This window comes from Carettochelys insculpta, chromosome 17 (assembly GCF_033958435.1).
Source record: "Carettochelys insculpta isolate YL-2023 chromosome 17, ASM3395843v1, whole genome shotgun sequence".
In the NCBI taxonomy this organism is placed as follows: domain Eukaryota; kingdom Metazoa; phylum Chordata; order Testudines; family Carettochelyidae; genus Carettochelys; species Carettochelys insculpta.
Window position 1 is genome coordinate 21,882,609 of NC_134153.1, and position 24,607 is coordinate 21,907,215.

The 24,607-nt window shown below is 46.0% G+C and overlaps 1 protein-coding gene across 1 annotated transcript; it reads left to right on the forward strand.

The window, feature by feature from the left end:
• Window positions 1-803: 803 nt before the first annotated feature.
• Window positions 804-9,977, forward strand: OCSTAMP (osteoclast stimulatory transmembrane protein). Its single transcript, XM_075011752.1, has 3 exons — window positions 804-864; window positions 2,439-3,489; window positions 7,146-9,977. The coding sequence occupies exons 1-3, from the start codon at window positions 821-823 to the stop codon at window positions 7,506-7,508; spliced, it is 1,458 nt and encodes a 485-aa protein (XP_074867853.1). The 5' UTR covers window positions 804-820; the 3' UTR covers window positions 7,509-9,977.
• Window positions 9,978-24,607: the final 14,630 nt, after the last annotated feature.

A 24,607-nucleotide genomic window follows, 5' to 3' on the forward strand; every position in this document is an offset into this window, starting at 1 on the left:
GGAATTGGAATACACATAAACCCATAGGGGAACACTTTAACCTCCCTGGACATCCAATAATGGATTTTAAAGTAGCCCTTCTTCAACAAAAGAATTTTACAAGATAACAGAGGGAGACATCTGAATTTGGAATTCATTTGCGAATTTGGCACATTTAAATTAGGCTTTAATAGCAATCGCAACTATCTTATGCATTACGAGGGCAATTTCCCCACCTTTGATGGCCTCAGGAAAGGCACACGTCCTACTTAATTTGCTTTGTCGGCTGGTCATATTAATGACTAGTAGCCCTGCCCCCATCCTGCTCCTTCCTTCACTTCCCCCTCCCTCCATTCTTTATGATAAATTTGTTGGTGTCTAAGGTGCTACTGACTAACACGGCCATGCTTCTGAGACTATTAGAGTGACCTCTGCACCACAGGCTATAACAGATGACACCTACTTGGTTTTTTTTCAGAAACCTGGGACTTCTGCTTTCTGGGAGCTAAACTGCGCAACACCCTTAGCAGCTTATAAACACGCAGTCTGAAATCCGGCAGTGGTTCCTCAAGAGGCACAGACTAAACTTGTCCCACAGCTGATCATGTGAGCTCAGTCGTGGGCTCATAGGAATACGGAACTCATCTTTTGGGGGCCCACTTGGCACATTTGGGATCTTCAGACTTCACTGGGCTGAACCCTATGAAAATGTCCATTCACTGAAATGTACACCTTCGATGCCAGCTGGCTACTTCTCTGGCTTCACCTGTCTAGCCTTTTTGGGAGCTGTCCTTGAGGTTTCTTTTGAAGTGGATTAAGTGGCATGACACTTTCCTGAACCATGGAGCACGTAGGAAAAAGCACAGGACCTCTTCATAGATCTTGGTAGGTAGAATTCCCCTTGCACTGAATATCCCTCACCCTCTCTCTGTGTGCTTTTGAAACTGACATTTTAGTCTGTGGAAAGTCCATGGAACATAGAATTGCTTTTTCAGTATTCCCTTCCAAAGAATAATGGTGGAGGCTCTGGTTTGGTTTGAGTCATAGGAAAACAGGCATTGCCAGACTGGCTCAGACTCAAGGTCTTCCTTGCCCAATAGCCAGTCTCAGTAGTGGTCAGCACCAGCTGCCTGGCGGGCAGCTAAACACAATGGTGGGAGGGATAGCTGGGTAGTCTGAGCACTGGTCTGCTCAACCCAGGATTGTAAACTCAGTCTTTGAGGGGGCCCTTTAGGGATTTGGGTCAAATAGATATATTTTTTTTAAACAAAGGGGATGGTGCTTGGTCCTGCCAAGAGGGCAGGGGACTGACCTCGATGACCTCCCAAGGTCCCTTCCAGCTCTATGAGATGCGTATCCCCATATATTTTATATACTTTTTTTAATCCCATGGCAGGCTGATATGGGATATTAGTTCTCCTGATTTCTAATTGTTAGAGATTGGCTTACAACCTGAAGTATGAAGATTTAATACCCCATCCAAAATGTTTGCATGTGGGTGCACATGATGAAGTGTTTTTGCCCACAAAAGCTCATGCCCCAATAAATCTGCTAGTCTTTAAGGTGCCACAGGACTCATGTTTTCCCAAATGTTTATCATAATTATATTATGACTATTATAATGCTAGATAATCTTAGAAATGTCCAATCACCTTTTCTGGAATTTTAAACAATTCTTAGCCTTAACAGCTTCCTATGGCAAGGAGTTTATGTTGAGCAAAACAGTACAGCCCTTTATCAGTTTGCAATTTTCCCTTTTTAATTTCATTGACCGTTCTTTTCTCCTGGTGGCATGAGATAGACAAAACAGATGTAAACTTCTTTATAGCATGGCCAAAGATCTATTACTGGTGTAGCTTAATCTATGTCTATTAATCATAATAATTTTAGGGTTGATATTATTAAGCCATTATCATTTGTGTAATTGTACAGCATATGCCCCACAGGGCAAGGTGCTGCACGTTCTCAGAACAAAAAGGTGATCCATTCCACAAGGATAAGGAAGTGATCTTCAATTTTTAATTTAGTACTCCAAAGAAATACTTAGAGGTTGCCTGTTCTATATTGTTTAAAGGAAATGCTATGTTCCATACACTTAGTTCAGTAAAGCCACTACAGAGGAACAGAAAGGAGAGCCAAGATGTGCTCAGAGAAGGAAGCACACTAAAAAGACCTGTTAGTGCATCATGCCCTGCCCCTGAAAAAAGAAGACATCTGCTAGTAGCCACCCCAAGACTGCTCTTATGTATTACAGTGTCCATGAAAAATAAGTTGCACAATGCTTAATTCTTGTCCTATTTCTGTTAGGAACTTTGTAGTGCATAAGGAACAGCTTTGACAGCTTGGAGAATTCCACTCTGCTTCATCTGACATTCACTGGTTTGACACACACTTTTGACTTATATCGATGCATTTCTATGTCGACTCTGTTAACACAAGGTGCCTTTTTCTTGGTGTAGGTTAAGAGTCTGGATCTATTGCCAGGATGTTCTGTTTCCAAAGATACAAAAAGTAATGTTATATGCATGGGCTGCCTACTCGAAGCCTGTGCCTTCAACCTGCAGGGAGCTCCTGACTTTATTTCTTCAGTGCTGCTGCATCGCTGTGCTGATAGGTGGCCTCTTCTACAACTGGATGTTCTTCTCGCTCGAGTATCCATTTCACTTCTCCTCTGCAATGGCTGCTGCCTTTAGCCTGGTGCTTTTGCTGGTCCTGTTCTTGGTGCATCCTATACGCTGCATGTTCACCATGGTCATACCTACACTGGGCACTCAGCAAGGCCGGAAGCTGCTCTTGTCCACCTGCTTCATGATTGTGGCGGTTAATATTATACCAAACATCCTGGACAACACCGAGTCCGTACTGCAGGTTATTGAGTGCATTTGTAAGAGTTCCTCAGAGAGCCTTTTGAACTCAACAGCTCTGCTGGGAAACGCTTCCAGGGAGTTTGGTTGCCAAGTCAAAAAAGTCGATGACAAAACAGCATTTAACTCTCTGAAGCCTAGCAACGGAGATTTTCAGTTTGGTGTGGATAATAGTAATTCCTTGGTAAGGGAGAAAGTACTCGTTGCTAGTCAGAAGATCAAGGACAATTTCTCTGCTGTCAAACTGCTGGTCAAACAGGCGGTGCTGGTAGCCAACCGGATGGCTGCTGGTTTCTTTCTGTTCTCTCTCTGTTTTGAGTCCGCCTGGTATTTGAAAAGCTATCTCACCGACCTCCGCTTCGACAACATCTACATCACCAAGCAGCTGGAGGGCTTAGTTGCACGCAATGGAAAAGACCATCTGCTGACACATTCTCCCAAAAAACTCATCCGATTCCCTGGCTTGAAGCTGTCCCGGGAGGAAATGATGGGGTGCCTGATGCGCATGATGCTCCTCACCTTGGTCCTGATGCTGACAGCGGTGATCATAGCAGTGGACTACATCGCCTTCTACCTGGCAGATGCAGCAGTGCATGAGGTGTCTCAGTTCCCCTGGGTGCCCATAATGCTCAACATCAGATATGATGTAAGTGGCAGAGGCCCTAGCCTGGGGCTTTCAGTAAAAACATGCCCAGCTTTTCTCAGCAGCCAAAGCTATGTTTGTCTGAGCTGGTCTTTTGCCAACAACACAGAATGAGACAGGACAGGGACATAGGTGAACAGAGAGGTTCTCTACTCACGGCTGCTTCTAGTCTGTTTCTAGCTTGTATAGTTATGTCAGGCAACATTGTGATCTTTCCCATGTGACCCTGTGTACCCTCCACTCCAGCTCACCTCAATGGCAGCTGAAGCCAGCTGACAGATCAGGGGCCAGAGTTCCCTATAAGCTGAGAGCTTGGGCCACTGCCCAGGAGAGGTTCAGGTACCACCCAGCTGACTAGCAGAATGCCCACAAAGCCCACATCCAGCAGCCTGTGTTTCTAATGATGGTGCACATCCACACATGCCCTGGTGCATGCAACAAAATTTATTCTGCACATGGATGGAAACAATTAGCAGGAACACTGGGTGGGGGTGGGCAAAATCCAAGAGACTCAATCAGGCAGTGTCAGTCATTCAGGAGGAGGAGCCTCTCTTGCCCTCATGCCAGGATGGGAGAGTCAGGCAAGTGCCTTGCACCTCTTTACTCTCCTCTGTGCGAGCAGGGAGACCAGCTAGCAAGACAGAGCCTGGTAATATCAGGATAACTGCCCCCCGCCCCATGCAAGCCTACCTGCATTGTGAGTCGCAGAGCATGGAAGGAGGGAAAGCAGTCTGAGGGGATGGTAACCCCATGCCTGTACAGGTGGGCAAGGGATGGGTTAGTGGGGGCACAGGCTGGGCAGATTTTTGGTCCCTCTCCTATCAACTGCTTTGTGGACCAGTGGGTAGCATGGAGGGGACCAGGGAGCAAACTGTGATTCCAGCTGTAGAGATACAAGCTGACCCTTAGAAAGCATTGCAGATACTCTGCAGTGTGATGAGGTGTTTTACATCCTGCCCCTAGTCTGGGACAAGCGGGTTCTTGTTGCTGGGAAGGAATGATTTAGCAGAAGGAGGAATAGGGCCTTTCCCACCTCTTCCAGGAGCTGTGATCGCACAGACTGAGTCATAGTTCCAGAGACCCAAACACATGACAATGGGGAAAGTTTTACCAGGAGATTGATATGAGCATTGTCCGTAAATTGCAGGAAGTAATTCTTCTGCTCGCTTTCAAACGGATTAGGCCTCAGCTGGAGTGTCAGGTCCAGTTCTGGGCACCACTGTTCAGGGAAGGTGCGGACAAATTGAAAAAGATCCACAGAAGAGCAAGAAAAATAAGTAAAGGTCTAGAAAACAAGATCTATAAGCAGTGCCAGACCTAGAGGAGTGCGGGGTCTGGGACTCCACTCCACCTCAGGTCCTGCTCCCATCCCACCTCTTCCTGTCCCTGTTCTGCACCCCTCCCTGCTCTCACCCCACCCCTTCCTCCAAGCCCTGTCTCTGCTCCATCTCCTTCCATCCCTTTGCACCAGGCCTCCCAAGCCCCTGTTCCTGAGCTACAAGGCCCTGCAGATTACCAGGGAGCCCATGGCAGTGGGAAGCAGAGCAACCTGGCCCCAGCCTGCTCCGCTTCTCAGAAGCACATGGGTGGGAAGCCATGGCGCTCCATTTCCCAGTGCTGCTGGTGAATCGGAGTGCCCCAGCAGGGGTATAATGGAACAGAGCAGGCCAGGGCTGGGTTTGCTCTACTTCCTGTGGCTCCCACCACTGCTGGTGAGGGCAGGAGCAAGCCCAGCCCCTGCTGCTGATGCCAGCCCCATGCTCCATAATCTCATAGGGTACCATGAGCCCAGCAGGGGCCCCCAAAGTGTGGGGCCTGGAGTGGCTGATTGAAAGATTGAAAGAACTGGGTTTGTTTAGTCTTGAAAAGAGCAGACAGAGAGGACCTGATAACAGCTTTCAAGTATATAAAAAGTGGTTACAAGGAGGAGGGAGAAAAATGATTCTCTTTAACATCTAACAATAGGATAAGAAACAATGGGTTTAAATTGCAGCATGGGAAGTTTCGGTTTGACATTAAGGAAATCTTCCTGTCAGGGTTATAAAACACTAGAATTAACTGCCTAGGGAGGTGGTGCAATCTCCATCACTGGAGATATTTAAGAGTAGTTTAGACAAACAGTTATCAGGGATGCTCTGGATCAGGAGTCAGCAACCTTTCCGAGGCGGCGTGCCAAAATTCGACCTTTTGACCTGTATATAGGGTCCGAGTGCTGTTGATACTTTTTAAAGTCACTAAGGGTCCCACTTACAAAGGCTTCATTAATAAATAAACTAAGATGCAGAGCTCAGCCATTTAGGTGGTGGTTGTAGCATTAGCTGGTCTGTTGTTAATCCACAGGCGGCCTGACTTTGAGCAAGCGTCCAGCTGCATGGGTGAGGAGGAGCAGGGCTGAGCTCCTGCCTCGCATGCTGATGAAAATAGGCTCATGTGCCACTCTTGGAGATAGAGTTTTCTTCTGCCATGAGAGCAGGGGACTGGACTTGATGTCCTCTCGAGGTTCCTTCCAGTCCCATGGTGGTAATTTTGGGGATCTAGCATTTAGGAATACGGGAGCCCTCGAAGCAGAGCAGATCAGTCGTTCATCTAGTCCAGTGCTCTCGCTCAGAGGTTCTGGATTCATAGGAGCTATACTTTTTTATGTATGCCATGCCCAGAGTTTAAGCTATTTGCACAATCACACAGGACGAGCCGCCTCATTTGAACTGCTCTGAGGGATTCACAAATGGGAGTACACAGAACAGCTTTCAACGTGCAGAGACATCAGAAAATCTGGGAGCGGGGGGGTGGAAATTAGGATGCAAACCCAGCTTTGGTTTGGTTTCAATTTTTAAAACGTGTCTTTCCTGTTCTTTTTATTGTCCCTTTCCTGCTTTATGCTTTAGTTCATGCCCAGTTGCTTTCCAATTGCCAGTCAGGACTGAAGCAATATAAGTCCCTTTTGGATCCTCTCCGGTTTCAGCATATTTGCTATCCCTTTACCTATTTTCATATTTTCTCTGGTTTAATTTGTACCCCCCGAATCCCATCCCTTTTGTGTGATGTTCCAGAAGCAGGTGTTATCCGCCCATCAGGCACCTAACTGGGCGAGTCTACATTTCTTCCTCGCCATCACCTGTGAGCAATTTATGGCTGGAAATCTGTGGACTGAGGAACTATTTAAATTTCACACTAGGGAGTGCAATGGTGCCATTCTTAGCTAGAAGAGTTTAAGTTTTTTGACGCTTATCAACTCAAACAATTTACTCCTATGATGATTAGAGTGAAATCCTCAGTCAGGATCCAGCCACTTTAAGTAGTTCAGTGTTCCCTTAAGTGAGCACTTGGGAGGGACCCAGAAGAGATTCAGATGTCAGCCAGCTGATTATGAGAGGGTGCACAGCACTTACAGCTGGGAACTTGTGTTTCTATTGGTGGTGCACGTCGCCATCTGCTTTGGTGCACATAACAACATTTATTCCACCCACAGATGGAAAAAAAAAGTAGAGAGAACTCTGATGCCCATGTTAACGTATTATCTTTCTCAATCACAGCATGAAACTTCCTCATATTTTTCTCTGTCACTCTTACATTGCTGACAGGCTATTTTTGTGCTTGTGAGATTAGAGTTTTTTCCTCCCCACGTCTTCCCATTTAATCTTTTGCTTTGTTTGTTTCAGGCCAAGCTAAACATTCTACCCTTTTTCTGGATCATTTTCAATAGGGCCCATTCTGTAGAACAATCTATTACAGACTTCGAAAGGACTTACCAGCATAACTTGACCTTCCTGTCTGCTGATTGCACAAGCGAACTGCCAAGATCCCCAAACAACTTTGTTGCCCTTGCTGTTGGATTGCTCTATTGCATCGTCTATGCCCTGATGTTTCTGGAAACCTATGCACAACGTTTGTGCCGAAAAATCTCTGCCTCGTTCTTTGAGAGACAAGAAGAGAAGAGGGTCCATTACCTCTACCAGGAGCTATTAAGGAAACACAACAAGAGAGAGTTGCAATTGCAGCAGAAGCTGACGTCAGTTTCGTAAATATTGTGCATTCTAGTATTCCTGTTTTCATGGGGTGGCATGACAACAGCTGACAGTGACACTTGAGATGCTATGCCATGACTATCTTTTCTGGCTAGTTCAGCCTGGGTTATGGCTTCAGTGTTAGGGTAGGGAATTTATGAAATATGTGTACAAAGCACAAACAATTACAAATTCAGGGTTTTGCATTTTGCTTTAGTGTTGCAAAAATGTCCAAGTTTTATGGTTTGGGGCTCCCCCCCAGCTCCAGGACTATTTTAAAACAAAAAGTGAATCTATTATTAGCAAGACCCCTCAGTATGTTCAAGCTTTCAAATTTTGTTCTGATGTCTAGAAAATTTGGTCTCAACCCATGCAAAAATGCAAACAACGTTGCGTATTTTATGCAAAACCCATAAAGTCACAAAAATGGCACAATTTGACTCTAATACAATATGCTGGAATTCAATTTTGCAAAAAAGAGAATGCTCGTTCTGCCTACCCCTTGCCAGAATGCATTTGCATAGAGATATAGTGTGTCACTTGTGCTATGTTAAATATTTGTACATTTTTGAGCAAGAGAAATTGCTTAAATGTTTATTGATCTATGTGAAGAAATATGTAACCGCCCGCCCAAAGCCTGGCATTCGCATGGAATATCCTGGTATTGCAGGTATCGTACTTATCTGTTTATCTCTCTGGGTGATATACTACACAGCCACTCAGGATCTCCTTCTAGTGGTGGCTGGGCCAAATTTGGAGGTTGGTGAGCCTGGTTAACTCATGTAGCTCAGGCAATAGAGGCGCATGCTTTTAGATCCAGACGCCGGGTGCAGAACCAGATGAAACCCACCCTAGGACATTGCATAACACTAAATGAAAAATGGCTTTCAACGACTGACCTGCCGCTATCAAGTTCAACAGTGTATGTCTACGCTGCATTGTGGAATGAGATGCCCTGTGCACATCAACAGACTTGGGTTAGCACGGTTCATGCTAGCACTCTAAAAATGCCAGGCCAGACATGTCATTCTTTGACACTTCACCTTTAGGTAGAGATGGGCTCGGAAGCCCACTTCCTTTCTTGGCACCAGAGCTTAAGCTGCAACTTCATAGCTCTGTCTACACCACTATCTTTAGAAGGATAGAACAAGCATCTCTCACCAGAGCCTGTTGACCCAGAGTGGGAGTGAATAGACATCTGTATATAAGCTATTGTAATAATTGTTGTACAAAGTATGCAAGTTATCATCTGAAAACTCATAATTTGCTGGTCTGAATTGTCCTGCTAAAATGTGTGGCAACTCTGTAGGCAAAGTTGTAAGATTTCCCTGGACCATGTTATTAACATATGTGCCAGACCCCTAAAAGCCCTGCCCAGACAGAGGCTGGTAAATAGGCCTGTCCATACAAAGCAATGTGTGCTGTGCTTAATTTGCATTTAAATAGCAAACAGAGGGGTCTAGCAGAAAGGGAAACAAGTAAAGCTCAAACTGGTTGGAAAGAGTCATCAGGGAACCTCTTTCCACATACAATATGCCTAGCTAGAAATGTTTTTTCAAGAGGAAGACTGAAACTATAAAAGGGAAGGACAAACACTCACAGACACCCAAACATCTCTCTTCACCCATCACATTCACTGCAACTGAAGCAACAAAGGAAGCATTCCTTGCTCTGAGGGGAAGAAGTCCAAGCCTGGAGTGTTTAATCAGTACAAGTCAAAACCATGCAATGAGAAACTTTGCTTGAATCTAATATAGTTTGTCAAGTGAGGTGTTGGTAAATATTCAATCTTTATTAAATACAAAGAGATAGATTGAGAACAAGTAATGAGGCATAAAAATCAAGATGGTTACAAGAAAAATAAAGAAACATAAGCTTTCTTTACTGTTTTCTCTAATTCACTGTAGTTAAATGGAAGTGTCTGAATATCTGAGATAAAAAAATTGCATATTATTCCCTTTAAATATTTTGTACCATCTAGGAGAGGGCTTGGAAATAAAAGACATACATTTCTGGCCGGAGCTCTGGAACTGGAAGTATGTTAGGGTTACCCTTCAGTATAATCCAGCCTGGTGAGAGCCACAGATGTAACCCAAAAGTGGCTGGCAGGCTGCAGCTACACTCAGGGAGCAGCCTGCATGCTGGATGGCTGTTTGTGGGCGGCCGAGGTGGAAACTACTTCAGCAAGGCAGTTTAAGACACCCAAGGTTGCAGGGCCAGGGTAACACAGCTTCTCACTAGTTTGGATTATACGGTTATGCATCACAAAGCTTCATTCCAAAATGCTGTGTAGACATACTTATTCCAAGGGCTTGTCTATGCGAGAGTTAAAAGTGGGTTAAATGAAATTTCTGATAAATGTGGATTTTGCTAATTTGGAATAAGACATTCTTATTCTGGAAAAAGAGTATCCACACAGTAAAATAATCTGGAATGTGTAATCCAGCGTAATTCCCCATGTAGACAAGCCATGATATGTCCTGAAGCCACAAACTCAGGCTACCTTATATTTCAGGGCTTTGCCCTGTGTTATAATGCTACCTTCTAAAACATTGGGTCTAGTGACTTTAGGAAACAAAACCAAAAGAACAGAAGTAGACTCCAAGTGGCTAAAACGAGTTGCCCAAGATTAAATGGCATTGTCCAACATTAAATGGCATGACATTGGTGTGAAAGTCCCTGACCATTTCCCATGTGAGGTGGGCACTCTTTCTGTTCACACCAGACCTTTCACTGGAAAAACACCAGAAGGTTTTTTTACAACGTCACTAGCCGCAGAAGTGAAATCTGTTAGCTCACTGTCCCCCATAAATGCTTTGTGATAGGGGAAAGAGAGGAGCATAGAAACGGTCAATCAGTCCACGACATCTGCCCTGTTCTGAATGATTAGGTCTGACACCTCTGCCCTTCACCTTCTGAGCTTTGCCTTCCAGCTGCAAGAAAGTGGGGACAGTATGGGCACTGGGCGGGGAGGGAACTATATCACACACTCATGGATATTTAAGTCCCAACTCCCATTTGCTCATATGGGCACTTGTTCTCCACATACTATGTTACCTAGGAGTATGGAATAATTAATAAAATAAAGCAATGAATTGGATCCTCTATCATGTCTTGCCTGGATATTTTGCCTAGAATTGTTTAGCCTGATGGCATTTTTGCTGGCAAGTTTGGTATTTCTCTAATATGCAGAAGAGGGTCCACAAAGTGGTGAGCAGGAAGCATCCAAAGAGAGTGCTAGCCCTTGGTTGCACGTTTGGCAGCTATCGGTGGGAAAAAATGTTGTCACGGGACTATTGTGTGATACATAGGGTGAGTTACTGGTTTGCTGAAGACATATACTTGTGCCATATAAAAAATCCTGGCTTCTCCCGTCTGTACCAGGCCCAGTTAAACTTGACTTAAAAATATCCTACAAACATGACTGAGATTGCTCACTTCAAAAATCTCCAAATCCATAATATATGGTTAATTTCTGACACGACTGCCCCTGCAAGCCCAAGAGGGCCAGGCTATCTGCCTTGGGATCATTTTGACACTCAGAGTAATTATGTTAAAACTCAATTTTAAACAGTTTCTCAGGAATGACAGCTGAGGACACCATCTTATTCTGGAAAATGATCTTAGCCCATTCCCGCCTAGCCAGACGAATCTCTTCTACTCATCCCCTAATGAGAGACATGGAAAAAAAAGAACACACGGGGGAGAAGAGCAATCAAACGTTGTAAAATAAATAGGGTTTAGCGCTATCTGGGAAGAGGCATTTGAGGGTTTGTTGTGTATGTATTTTTAAAGGACCTACAGGTCTCTAATTCTTTGTTTCAGTTCACACTAAGGCTGGTGTGTGCCTGGGATTCACCCACTCTTTACATCATGCTGCTGGGGATGTGAGAAGATTCAGTGTGAGAGATGCACTGAGTGGGAGGCCAATATTAGAGGCAGATGACAATGGGGCACAATGAAGCCTCAGGGCTGAAGGGTGCCAGGTGGGCAGATTCTGTTGTTTGCATTTGGCACATTTGTAGAGCCCCAGCAACTGTGAGCAGGAGCTCCCAGGTGTGACATTTTAAAGGGAGGTTTTTCAAAATGCCTCTCTCCCATGGAGCCATCCTGGAGAGAGGCTGCTTTCAAACCTGGTCTGTCAGCAAAGTGATCAGGGTACCATTAGCAATCAGAAATGTGACCATGGGCTGCCTCCCTCTTCTCGTGTGTCATACACATTATATCTCAAGACATACAGGGCAGAGCAGAGTTTGTGTACAGCCTCTCTAAGTCCTCTGACTGCTCCTAGCGGGGCTCACTGTGTTCTTGTAGCCAGACAAAGTCTCCCCCTTACAAGCCAGCTTGCTCGCTGCCCCCCCACTGAGAAGCACACAGGGCACAGAAACGGCTGCTGACAGCACAGTCTTTGATGCCCTTATTGAGGCCCAGATGTGCTAGCTTATGGTGACCCTGAGAAGCAGAAAGTACAGATAGAAGGCTAACAGGCCTAACTATCAACATGAGCGGGTGGTGGGGGGACCCTCAAGAAATCACCCCAGCTGGCATTGATCGATATGATGCACACACACAACCATCCCAGAAGGGGAAGTGCCTCACCCACACAAAAGAATGTCCTGCACTCCTAAACTGCTTATCTCCTGTCTTACAAGTGCAAATTAAGTAAGAAATGCCCTTGTAACAAACTGGCGTCACAAAGACAGACCAGTATGATCTGGCACCATAGATAAGAAAGAGAATACGTAACCCAAAGGGGTATAAAAGGTGGGCCCAGCAGAACTCTAACTTTGAGTGCATTCCACCAACTACCTGATGGTCGGGTCAGGTGATTGCCTCCCGAGGTCCACAACTGGGGACGCCCAACCTCGTATTCGTCTTTCCGCGGAATTGAGTGACCGATCCGGCTTGGCTACGCTGGTATCGAGAGACGCAGAGAGGGTAAGATACACCCATGCTAGGTCTCCGACTTTTTTGTGCACAGCTAAAGAATTAGAGCTCTGTAACTAGATGTCGTTGTGTCAAGATATCATTGTGTTAGATGGTAACAGATATCTTTGTATTGGATTGTAACGTAACTTGTTAACACCTGTACTTTGCTAGCATATAAGAAGTAAACAATAGCCTTTTGTAACCGCACTGTAGCTTAAATAAACTTGTAACTAGTTAAGCTCTGAGCCTGACCCTGCTGTTAACCCTTTTTTCACTGCAACACAGCCAGCACAACAAAAGAACTTTAACCGTTTGGTTACTACAGCCTGGCCGTGGGTGAGAGTGCTAGGAGCTGCCTGCTCTAACAGTAAAAAACTGGGTTGCTTAGGACCCAGGGGAGTACCTCACCGCACATTACCTGGCCACCGGATAACAGTTCTCTATTTTAGAAACTGTTGGAAAGCAGCCAGAGCAGAACAGAGCTGTGTGTGACATTTGTGGGTGTTTTTAGTAAACATGGTTGTTTAGATTCTGCTATGCCCATCTGATGTGTTCCTATTATATTTCTTGTGTAAAGAGCAAAAGACACAACAGGGGGCATTTCCAAGGCACAGACAGCTGTTTGGCCGCTAACACCCAATGGCTGTCAATGGAAATTAGGCACCTCAATCATTGGCGCCTTTGCAATGGTGTGTAATTAGGAGAGTTCAGGCTAGCAGGTGCTTGGGAGAGTGAGCACTTCTTATTATCATGTTTCCCTTTCTGGAACACCAATCACTCTTGGAAGTGGCATATTATGGCAACCAACAGTGCTCTGGTTTTGGAGGACACTAGAGTCACTTTGGTTTTTTTCAAACTTTTTGGGTTGCAGACACCTTTCCAATTAATGTAGCCTATCGCCCCATCTTAAATAGAGCTGTAAAATACAATTAGATTGCTGAGGTTTACTAAAGAAAATGTAGCACTTTAAAAGAGTAACAAAATAATTTATTAGGTGATGAACTTTCATGGGGCGGTCTTTATTTTGTTATTCTTTTAAGTGCTACGTGGCTGCTTGTTTGTTTTGTTAACATATAGACTAACACAGCTACCTCTGTTACTAAAGAAAATGTGTCATCTGCTATTACAGGATTTTTCTTGCGTATCCACTGAGGCAACTTTATGTATCCCAGGGGTAGATTTACCCCAGTCAGTAAACCACCAATCTGTCCATCTAGGTTTTATGTGATATCCATTGCCGTTGTATCTGTCTGCTTCTCAAAATTACGAAGCATAACAGTGTCTCAGTGCAACAGCCACTTATGCATCTGATGAAGCGGGTCTTCGCCCACGAAAGCTTATGCTCCAAAATAGCTGTTAGTCTATAAGGTGCCGCAGGACTTCTTGTTGTTTTTGAAGATACAGACTAACACGGCTACCTCTCTGACAAGTGTCTCAGTGGTGCGAGTTGCTGAGCAGCTGCATTGAAGTGCTCTGAACCAAGAGCTGCTTTTTCAAGTTTGCATGGTTCAGAGAACTGTAGTACTCAGCAGTCCCCCAGGCATAGATCACTGCAGCTGCATCTGAAGGTAGGAGGAGGCACATCAGCCTTTATTCTGAGCAGACTGCACCAGAGGACAAGAGGCTGGAGGAAAATCAGTTAAATTACCGAGCCTGGTTAAAATGAAGAAACTGTGCAGTCTCTCTTTCTTCAGTGTCTTGACTCTCCTTCATGTCTCCCAGAAGAGTTTCTATTAAGGTGTTGTAATTCTCTGCCATAATGGTCCTTAATAAGAATAAATTTCAGAAGTGAAGAGGCAGGTGGAGCCTGATGCATCAGACTCTTTCAGCGGCTTGGGATATTTGTAACAAAAGAGTGTAGGGGGGTTAGAAGCCACCTAAGGAAACAGCTGCTGTAAGTGTCTCCTGTGGTTTTCCTGGTGCCACATCATTACCTTGTTTGGGCCTTTCAGACTCTGGAACAATCAAAGGCTTTGAGCCTGAGGTTTCTTTAGAGCGTGCTTTAAACTCAGTCTCTCCTGTGGTTGTGAACCAAAGAGACTTCCTCCTCCTTTTGAGTAGCCAAAAGCAGTGGGGAAGAGAACAGAAGCTTTCTTTCAAACTAGAACCCGTACCACTGCGTACTGCTGTCTGATAAGGTCTGTTCCTTGTAGTCCGTGAAGTAGAAGGCTCTTTTTTTCCCCCCGAATGGATCCTACTTCTCTTTGTGGCTAATACCTAACAACAATACATTTTGCACAAACCAAGTTCTTTTTGTATTGTGCCCTTAATCTGAGCAAAGGTCCAGGTTCTGTCTCTATCCCCCAACACAGGAGGAGGAGGAGGAGTTACAACACGAGCTGTGGGGAAGACTTCAGTAGGAGGGGTGGGGTGGAGGAGGCAGGTTGCGGCAGCAATCAGTTCTGAGGGTAAATGGCGAGTGGAAAGTAGAGGCACATAATGGGGCTTTATAAATGTAGCGATGGGTAAAAGTCTCCAAATTCAGATGTGGATTGTGAAACGTGACACAAACCTGAGGCGGGGAAGGGGAGATGGCTGGTCTGTGTTTTTGATTTGGCCTCTTTGATGCGGAGAGAGCACCAGGCCAATGGAGTTGGGAAAGTCAGAAAGTCAGCTGGCAAGGCAGCTCTTCCAGAGTACAGTGGGAGCAGACACTAACATGATGCGTTGCAGCAGAAGACGCTCAACAGAAGACAGCGGAACGTTGCTTCAAATAAAGAAAAAGATAACCTTTTTGCACTGAGGTATTGGAGTTTCTGCTCGGAAACAGAATACATTACAAAGGGCAAGGCCCTGCTGACTACAGGCACAAAATAAAATGTTGTTTGTCTTAATTAACTTACTTTGTCTTTGCTGAAAATACATTAAGATGTTGGGAAGCAACAACATCAGAAAACAACTTTAAAAGGTCTAAGTTCAGCCAGCACATTTGCCATGCTGGCTTTTAAAGATCCAGGCTGAGATTCATTACTCTTGTAATCTGGAGTAGCTTCATTGACCTCTAGGAAGCTACACCAGTTTCTACTAGAAAAGCCTAACCTCCGACGTTTGCTTGATGTTGCCTTTCCTTCCAGTTACGTGAACAGCAGCTGACCTCCCTCTGCCAATCAGTGACAGCTGAAGCAAGAACTTCTGTTTTTTTCTGCCACTAAATTAGGAATGAAACAAGATTTCAAACCCAACCCACAATGTTCTTGCTTGTTTTAAACCCAAGTGGTTCGCCCCTTTCCCCACCTGTCCCCCGTATTTTATTTATCTGCCTTTGTGCTAAATGCCACCTACCAATAAGCAACATTAATTTTCTGTAGGGTGGGCAATAAATTTCTGATGAGCGGCCACTCCAGGAGCTTGGTAAGTGGTCAAGGGCCTCACATATCTATGGAGGGGGTGTGGAGTCTGGGATGGAGGTTAGCTTGGGTTAGGAGATTGGGGTACAGAAGAGGGTTTGGGGTCTGACAGGGAGGTGTCTCCCACCGCCTGCAAGGGGCCTAAGATGCCTAGAGGCACATGGCCTCAGGAGCCAGCCACTTTGAGCAGCCTGGTGCTGTGGCAGGCAGGACCCTGCCTGTGGCTCCTGGCAGGCTGCAGGGTGGATCCAAAAGGTTTGGTGGGCCAGAATTAGCGCACGGGCCATATCTTGCCCACCCCAGCCCTTAACCCTACAAGAGGGGACACAGGGCTCGTCAACACTAAGCGGAAGATTGACACTGCCACAATCAATCTTCTGGGGGCTAGCACACCTAGGAGGAACCCACGAAATTGAACCCTGAAGGCCCCACTGTTGACTGTGCTACATAAGGGAAGTCAATGGGAGAGTTTCTCCTGTCGACCTCCCACTGTGGGGCTGCACCAGAAATTCGACCTAGAGTACGTTGACTCCAAATTTCTTTTCTAGTGGCGACCTGCCGTCTTCGATCACCTTGTTCATTCAGTGGGATGAGTAAAGCTTTTGCCCGACACCTCACACTCGCATCTGTCAATTACAACTGTCCCTAATGCAATGAATGTCAACGTCTTCAAAGTAACTTTCAGACCACAATACCTTTCCTCACTAAGGACTAACCTTAAGAACTCTGTATCACTGGGCAGTGGAATTTGACAGAGCGTACAGGTTGATTTGGCTAACCAACCTTTTGCTATCCGAATGAATACAATGTATTTTGGGGCCCCCATTATCATGGTTTCCCAGCCTCTCAAAGGCTTAAACGCATTTATCCTCAATGCAACCCTGCATTGTAGGACAGTGCTATTATCCCAGCTTACAAATGGGGACTTGAGACACAGACTAAGTGACTTGCCCAAGGTTACCCAAGGAATCTGCCACTGATCAGTAATATGAATTCAGGTCACCTAAACTGTAGGCACCCGGGTGCACCTAAATGGACACATGAAGCCATCTCAGCTCAGACAATTCTAGATTGCAGAAAATCTCCATCTTGTGAGAGATCGAGTTCTACGACTACAGATAACAGCCAGTGACAGATCATCAAATCATGATTATAATTACCACACACACACACACACACACACACTTCTTTACTTGTAGCTGGGTGGCACTCGCAAAAGACAGAGTCCGTCCTGCTTTTTGACACTATCAAGAAGTATCAAATCAATCTCTTCCTGCCTGATCCTTGCAACCTAAATTCTGCCCTGACCAGTCAGGGTCGGTGACTGCACACAACAGTTAGAAAGGCATTTGGCAACTGAATTGATCCTCGTAGCTGAAGCTATTGCTAGGTAAAGATCAAAACCACAACGCCCCTGTATTTAAAGCTCATATTTCCTCCCAGCAAGGCAAATCAGGGAATCTGTGGTTGAGCTTAACCAGTTCACTTCCCACGCACAGTGTACGGTTTAATTGTGCAACATTTATGTGACATATGATTAACAAGCAGATTCTACTAAAGGTTTGGGCAATATTTCCAAACACTCACCATGGCAGTGATTCAGAGTCAGAGTGGAATAAGGGCTCTTACAGCATGATCAGGACATTGTGAGTCAAGGGAAATGGGCCTGACTAAGCCACCAGAACAGCGACACTTCAAAGTCCTAGTGATAGCTGGACAACTTGTAGCCAGGCAGTTGTTCCCTCTCTGAGCCAGCTGACACGACAGCCCTATGACAGCATATGAATTCCACTATGAGCCTGAAAGCTGAGATTTCTCACTCAGGTTTCACTGGGAATCATTTATTTATTACCTTTGGGGCAGACGCTCAGCAGGGCGTAACTTGGCAACGCACCAGTCAGATCAACGGAGCCAAACCGATTTACGCCGGTGAAGGATCTGCCTTTTCTTACAAATGGTGATTGCACCCATAGTGCTTTGCAAGCATTGCACAGATGGTGACACCCTGTCCCCAGCCAGGCAAACGTAATTCCCATGTCACAGACAGAATGATGGGGAGACAGGGGGCCTGGCTCTGCACCTCTGGAAGGGGCAAGGCCAAGTGTGAAAGGGGTGGAGCCAAGTGTGAAAGGGGCAGGGCCTCTTAGGCTGTGATGCTGGCCCCTCCTCCTCAGAGGTGCACAGAGCAGCTCTGCTCTAGCATTTCAAAGGGGCCCAGAACTCCAGCTGCTGACATAGTAGCAGTGGCGGCAGCCAGCGCTCTGGGCACCCTTGAAACTCCAGGCCCTGGGGCAACTGCATCTCTTGCCCCCCCCCAATCAGCAGGCCTGGGTGAGGTGATATGTCAGCATCACGCTGCGCTTCTGGAGCTGAGACAGATGGAAAGCACCCGGCTCCCACAGAGAGGGTGCAAGTGCCCTGTTCGGAGGGCTGACACCACTTTGGTCCTCTGCTGGCTTACAGGGTGTGTAGGTGTCTCCAAGCAGGGTGTCATGTCGCCCCCCAAGAAGACAGCAAGGAGGAACAAGCCAAGTGGCAAGCTGCAGACCTTCCCCCTTTTCTTAGAATCAAAGCAGAGCGTTACCACAGAGCATTCTGTCCCAGGTGTTCGGCTGGTGGGTTTTGCCAAAATACTCATGTTTGGGGTTGGGAAGGAATTTGCAATGGGTCAGATTTGAAGAGCCCTTCAGGGTTGCCTGGGCCCCCACAAAGAAGTGGTTGGTGCTAGAAGAATGGCTACTGCTCTGACTACTAGGAATGACTGTCCTAGCTTTGAGTCTTAGAGGACTGGGTTTGGGGAAGTCTAGTGCAGGACTAAATATGATCTCTAGACCATACGTGACAGGTGTTTGTCCAACCTGTTCTTAGGCTCCAATGACAGAAATTCCACCGCCTCTTAAATACTTTATTCCAGTGCTTAACCACCAGGACAGGAAGTTTTTGGTAATGTCAGTTTAAGCCTATTACTTCTTGGCCTACCCTCAGTGACTAAGACAAAGCTATCAACAGACTTCACTTGCCCCTGATCAAGGTGGTGGTAGGGGGAACAGGGTGGCTCTGGCTCCTGGAAGGGGCAGAGCCTCAGGTGGAAAGGTTTGGCCTGGGGGCTAGACTTCCCCACCCAGCCCTTCAGTGCCACCTAGTGCTGGGACTCCGGTGGCAATTTGAAGGACCTAGGGCTCCAGATGCCACAGCTGCTGCTGTAGCAGCAGTAACAGCCAGGAGTTCCAGGATCTTTTAAATTGCTGGCTTTGGGGCAGCTGTCCCCTTTTCCCCTCCATTGGTGGGCCTGGAATAAGAACAAATTTATCACTCTCCTCTTTATAACAACTTTTGACATTCTTGAAGTCTGTTATCAGGTCGGCTCATCTCTGACTAAACAAAATCAGTTTTCTTCGGCTTTCCTCCGACTCCCTGTTTTCTAGGCTTTTCATCATTATTGTTGCTCTGCTCTGAACTTTGGCGAAGTTGTCCATGTCTTCCCTGAAGCATGATGTCCAACGCCAGGCACAAGACTCCAGCTGAAGTCTTACCGGTGCTGAGCAGAATGCAAAAATTATCTTCGTGGCTGTCTCACAGCACCCCTGCTAGTCCATTCCATACAATGTATGTGCATGGTGACATTTAATGAGGAAAACAGTGCGTTGAGATGGAGTATGCACCCGCCCCCCCCCCCCCCCCGCACACACACACACCCAGGCCCCCTTACCCTCCCCTAAACAGACTCCTCCCCCCGCCACAGAGCAACACACACATACACAGTCTGGTGTGTTTTGTTAATTACACATCATTGCATTAACTGTCATAGCAGAAATATATTCGTGGCAGAAAGTGCATTTTAGAACAAACACAGTCTAATGAAAACCACAATGAGGAGCACAATAGGATTTCTTTATCATCATCACTATCAGTCTGTTCTAGGGACTAATGGTAGCTTAATAAAGCAAAGCATTTATTCAGATGTAAATTACATTCAGGAACAACAGAGTATTTTTAGGTGCATGAATCATCAGCTGGTGATTAGATGATCGTTCCTTCCACACGATACTCCCCACCAAACAGAGCTGTGATGCAAATCTCCTCGCACAGCTGATTGCGTCCAAAGTCCACTTACTGATTTTTAAATTCCCCTATTTTTCTCATGTACAGTATTTGCAACACATGTTCAGTGCTGAACATAAAATGGCTATTGGTACTGAGCCAGCATCCTAACATCTGCCAAGCTAGTATATTTCAGCAGCCCACCTTACAGTAATCAGTAAGATTTCTCTTGCACAGTAGGCCAGAGGTTTAAAGGTACTGAGGTGCTTAAAGATGCAGAGAGGTGCATAGCAGGATTTTCACAAATGACGAGATGCCTAACTCACACTAAACTTGAGGCGGACGTATCACTTCTAAAAAATCCCACTCGGGGTCCATCTGCACCATTAGACACCTAAATACCTTTAAAAACTGCTCCTTTGTATTTAGGGAGCTGTAAAGATACAGTAAATCCCACAGGAGATGTCGTGCACCTGATGGTATCGGACATGTTCCAGTAAAAATTCCTTATGGTGCACAAGCCCAGACAGACTGAAGGGCCAGGTCTAGAGATGGGTTCCCTCCTGAGAAGGCCAGGGGTCTAGATGACTGATTGGCAAGAGGATTTAATGAAACCCTTCATCTTTTCTGTTGTAAGCAGGAATACAGCCAGTGACCCTCATTACCATCCTATGGGTCTTTGGTGCTCCAACTCTCCATGGACAAGCCACGGAGGACCTTGTTGCTGGAAAGGGAATGATAGCTTATAGGCTCAGGAGAGAGGCTGAGGCTTGCCTGGGTTCTGGAGGCTGAGTGCAGGTCAGATTGGAGCCATGTCCATGGGGAAGTCTGAATTGTCACTGCCCGTTGCTGTACCTAGGAACAGAAAGGGCTTCATCCTCCAGTCCTTTCGCTCTGGAGGCTCAAGGAATGCAGTAGGTGCTTCCCTGGCCCATGTGAAGACTTGCTCCTTACTTCCCTCCCCGCCCCGCATTTGACTGGCCAGCTCTGTGAGTTAATGAAGTGGTAACAATGAGCTTAATGAAGTGATCTTGCCCTCTACATGCCGTCTGGGGAGATTTGCTCCCCTGGAGGCGGCCCCTGTTCTCCCACAAGTGTGAGAGTTGTGCTAGGCTCTGGCATGTGTGCAAAGTATGCAGGCCCAGGTGCAGTCTTTGCAATGTCTCACACAGTCACATGAGGGCCAGGGAGAATCCGTGCAAAACCGGAGGGGTAAGAGACACCCAGTCCATTCAAATGATCTGGAATGTTGTGATTATAATTAGGATTGGAGAGGTGCAGGGTGATGAAACGAGTTAGGGACACAAAAAGCAACAAAAAATATTTTACAGACAACCAGAAGACCCCCCAGAGACAGAGCAGGCCTCTTACTCAATGAGGAAAGAAAAAACAAGAACAAAAAATGCAGCAATGCCTGAAGTGTTAAATGCCCTTTTTTTCACTTTTCACCAAAATGTTAGCAGTGACTGGGTGACTAGCAGAGTGAGCATCAGTGTACATGGAATGGGATCTGAGGCTAATATAGGGAAAGAACAAGGTAAGACTTAGGGCACATCTATACTTAGAACATTGTATTGGCAAAGCTGCATTGGCGCAGTACTTGAGGGAAGATGCTCCTGTGTGGAAGGGGAAGATCTCCCATTGATTTTGTGCTGTCTGTATGGGGAGTTGGGTTGGTATAACTATGTCATTTGGGATGTGGGCTTTTCCACACCCTTGAGAGATGCAGTTATACAGCTATAGGTCTGAAGGGCAGACCTGGCCTTGGACAAGTTACATGTCTTCAAGTCGTCATGTCCAGATGAAATATATTCTAGAAGAGATCTCTGAGCCACTAGGAGTTACCTTTGAGAACTCATAGGCTGTGTCTACACGTGCCCCAAACTTCGAAATGGCCATGCAAATGGCCATTTTGAAGTTTACTAATGAAGCGCTGAAATGCATATTCAGCGCTTCATTAGCCTGCGGGCGGCAGCCGCACTTCGAAATTGATGCTCCTTGCCGCCGCGCGGCGCGTCCAAACAGGGCTCCTTTTCGAAAGGACGCCGCCTACTTCGAAGTCCCCTTATTCCAATGAGCTCATGGGAATAAGGGGACTTCGAAGTAGGCGGCATCCTTTCGAAAAGGAGCCCCGTCTGGACGCGCCGCGCGGCGGCAAGGAGCGTCAATTTCGAAGCGCGGCTGCCGCCCGCATGCTAATGAAGCGCTGAATATGCATTTCAGCGCTTCATTAGTAAACTTCAAAATGGCCATTTGCATGGCCATTTCGAAGTTTGGGGCACGTGTAGACATAGCCATAGAGGACAGGAGAGGTTCAGAGGACTGGAAACGGGCAAGTATAGTACCTAATTATAAAAAGGGGAAAAAGGACAACCCAGGGAATTATAGACCAGTCCACTTAAATTTGGTACCCAGAAAGATAATGAAGCAAATAATCAAACAATCAGTTTATAAGCATTTATAAGACAGTAAGGTAATAAGCAACAGCCAAAAACAATTTGTCAAGAACAAACCATATTAAACCAAGCTAATATCCTTTTTGACAGACGAGACTGGTGGCTTGGGAAAGAACAGTAGACGTGATGTACTTTGACTTTAGCAAGGCTTTTGATATTTTCTTGCTGCAAACTAGGGAAACATAGCCTAGCTGAATCTACAAAAGGTGAGTGCACAATTGCGTGGCAAGTCATACTTTGAGAATAATTAACTATGGTTCACTGTGAGAGGAAAGGACATACTGCGTGTAGCGTCACAGAGATCTCTTCTGGGTCCTGATGACATTTGCAGACACTATTAAGGTGGGAGGATTGCAAGCATGTAGGAGAACAGGCTTGGTATTGAAAATGATCTTGACAAACTGAAGAAATTGCCTGAAATAAATAGGATGAAATTCAATCAGGATGGCGACCATATTTTCTTATGCTGAGTGTGGCCTAGGGAGCAGCCCCTGTGGCTTTACTGTGCAGTCAGATTGATCCCTAGAGTCAGCTGTCACTAAGTGGGCTGATCTGGGGAAGCCACTCAAACATCCAAAGAGGCTGGCCAGGGACTGGACACCAGCATTATAAAGGAGACATGAGTGTGGCAGTGATATCACAAAGGCCTGGTATAGGACCTCAGTCTATTGGGCGACAGTGGTTGGGCGGTGGTGACCTCATGGAGAGACCATGACATCAACTAGGCAGAAGAGAGGGTGCAAGGCAATGACAGCCTCAGAGACTTCTATGCCTTTGCAGCAGCAAGGCTCCTTCTCAAGGGCTGTGTCTACACTAGCTCCCTACTTCGAAGGGAGCATTGTAAGTAGGGTGTTGGGAGTTTATTAATGAAGTGCCATCTTGTCTCTTACATGCTTGTTAAACAGGAGTTGCAAAAAAACTTCAGTGAAAGCTATTTTCACAGATTGTTTTAAAAAATAAGTCAGCATACGCACAAAACCACACCTGTTTAGACACGGAGATGTTTTGAAACCAATGTAGTTACATCAGTACAACTTTGTGCTCTTGCGTCAATTGAAACCCAACTTCTGTCACTAAAATTGCATGTGTGAGCAAAACCAGCCTGTTATTTTCAATCAATGTACAGAATGAACCTCTCTTGCCTGGCATTCATTGGTCTGGCAACATTTATGGTGTGGCATGATTTTAGCTAGCTGGATGTTCACTTATCATGGGTGTGGCTGAATTTCTTGTGGGCCCATAAAGATTGTTTGCAGCCATCAGTCCTGGCGCTCAGGGTGTATGTCTACACTTGCATTCCTCGTTCGAAAGAGGTATGCAAATGAGGCAAACCGAAAATGCAAATGAGCTATGAATTTGCATATTCAGCATCTCATTTGCGTATTCTAATTTCGGAACAAGAAAGCCAGAGTAGATGCTGCTCTTCCAAAAGTAAACCCATCTTTGAAAGACTCCTTCTTCCCTTTATTTAACAGGAAGAAGTATTCTTTCAAAGATGGGGTTTGCTTTCAAAAGAGCAGCATCTACACTGGCTTTCTTCTTTCAAAAGAAGCTCTTTTGAAATTAGAATATGCAAATGAGGGTCTGAATATGCAAATTTACACCTCATTTGCATTTTCATTTATCTCATTTGCATACATCTTTCGAACGAGGAATGCATGTGCAGACACCCAGGCTACTTCTACACTAGCACGCTACGTTGAAGTAGCCTATTTTGACGTAAGAACATTGAAATAGGCTACTTGGACGCGTATCGTCTACACATCCTCCAGGGCTGGTGCCATCGATGTTCAACATCGAAGTAGCAATGGTGAACGTTGAAAGGAGCCGCCCTGGAAGGAAATGCAGAGCGTCCACACACACACAAGCGCTCCCCGTTGAAATAAGGGGCCAGCAAAGCCTGCAGACAGGGTCATAGGCTGGACTAGCCCTTCTGGGGCAAGAGCAAGCCGCTCCCTTAAAGGGCCCCTCCCAGACACACTCGGCCTGTACAACATGAGGTCCACAGAGCCGACAACCGGTTGCAGACCCTGTGCACACAGCATGGATCCCCAGCTGCAGCAGCAGCAGCAGCCAGAAGCCCTGGGATAAGGGCTGCTGCAGGAGGTGACCATAGAGCCCTGCAGGGGCTGGACAGAGCATCTCTCAAGCCCCTCAGCTGATGGCCGCCATGGAGGACCCCGCTATTTCGATGTAGCGGAACGCAGATCTTCTATAGACACTCTACTTAGACATTCAACATCATTCAACGTCGAAGTAGGTTGTTGTTCCCATCTTCGGATGGAAATAGCGATTTGACATCTCGCTGCCTAATGTTGATTTCAACGTCAAAATAGCGCACGGT

What these genes read in the sequence shown, in the direction of transcription:
- OCSTAMP (XM_075011752.1), top strand. Translation starts at nt 821, where the DNA reads ATGGAGCACGTAGGAAAAAGCACAGGACCTCTTCATAGATCTTG. An exon ending in GGACCTCTTCATAGATCTTG is followed by an intron (nt 865 to 2,438) that starts GTAGGTAGAATT and finishes TTCTTGGTGTAG; the next exon opens with GTTAAGAGTCTGGATCTATT. An exon ending in TGCTCAACATCAGATATGAT is followed by an intron (nt 3,490 to 7,145) that starts GTAAGTGGCAGA and finishes TGTTTGTTTCAG; the next exon opens with GCCAAGCTAAACATTCTACC.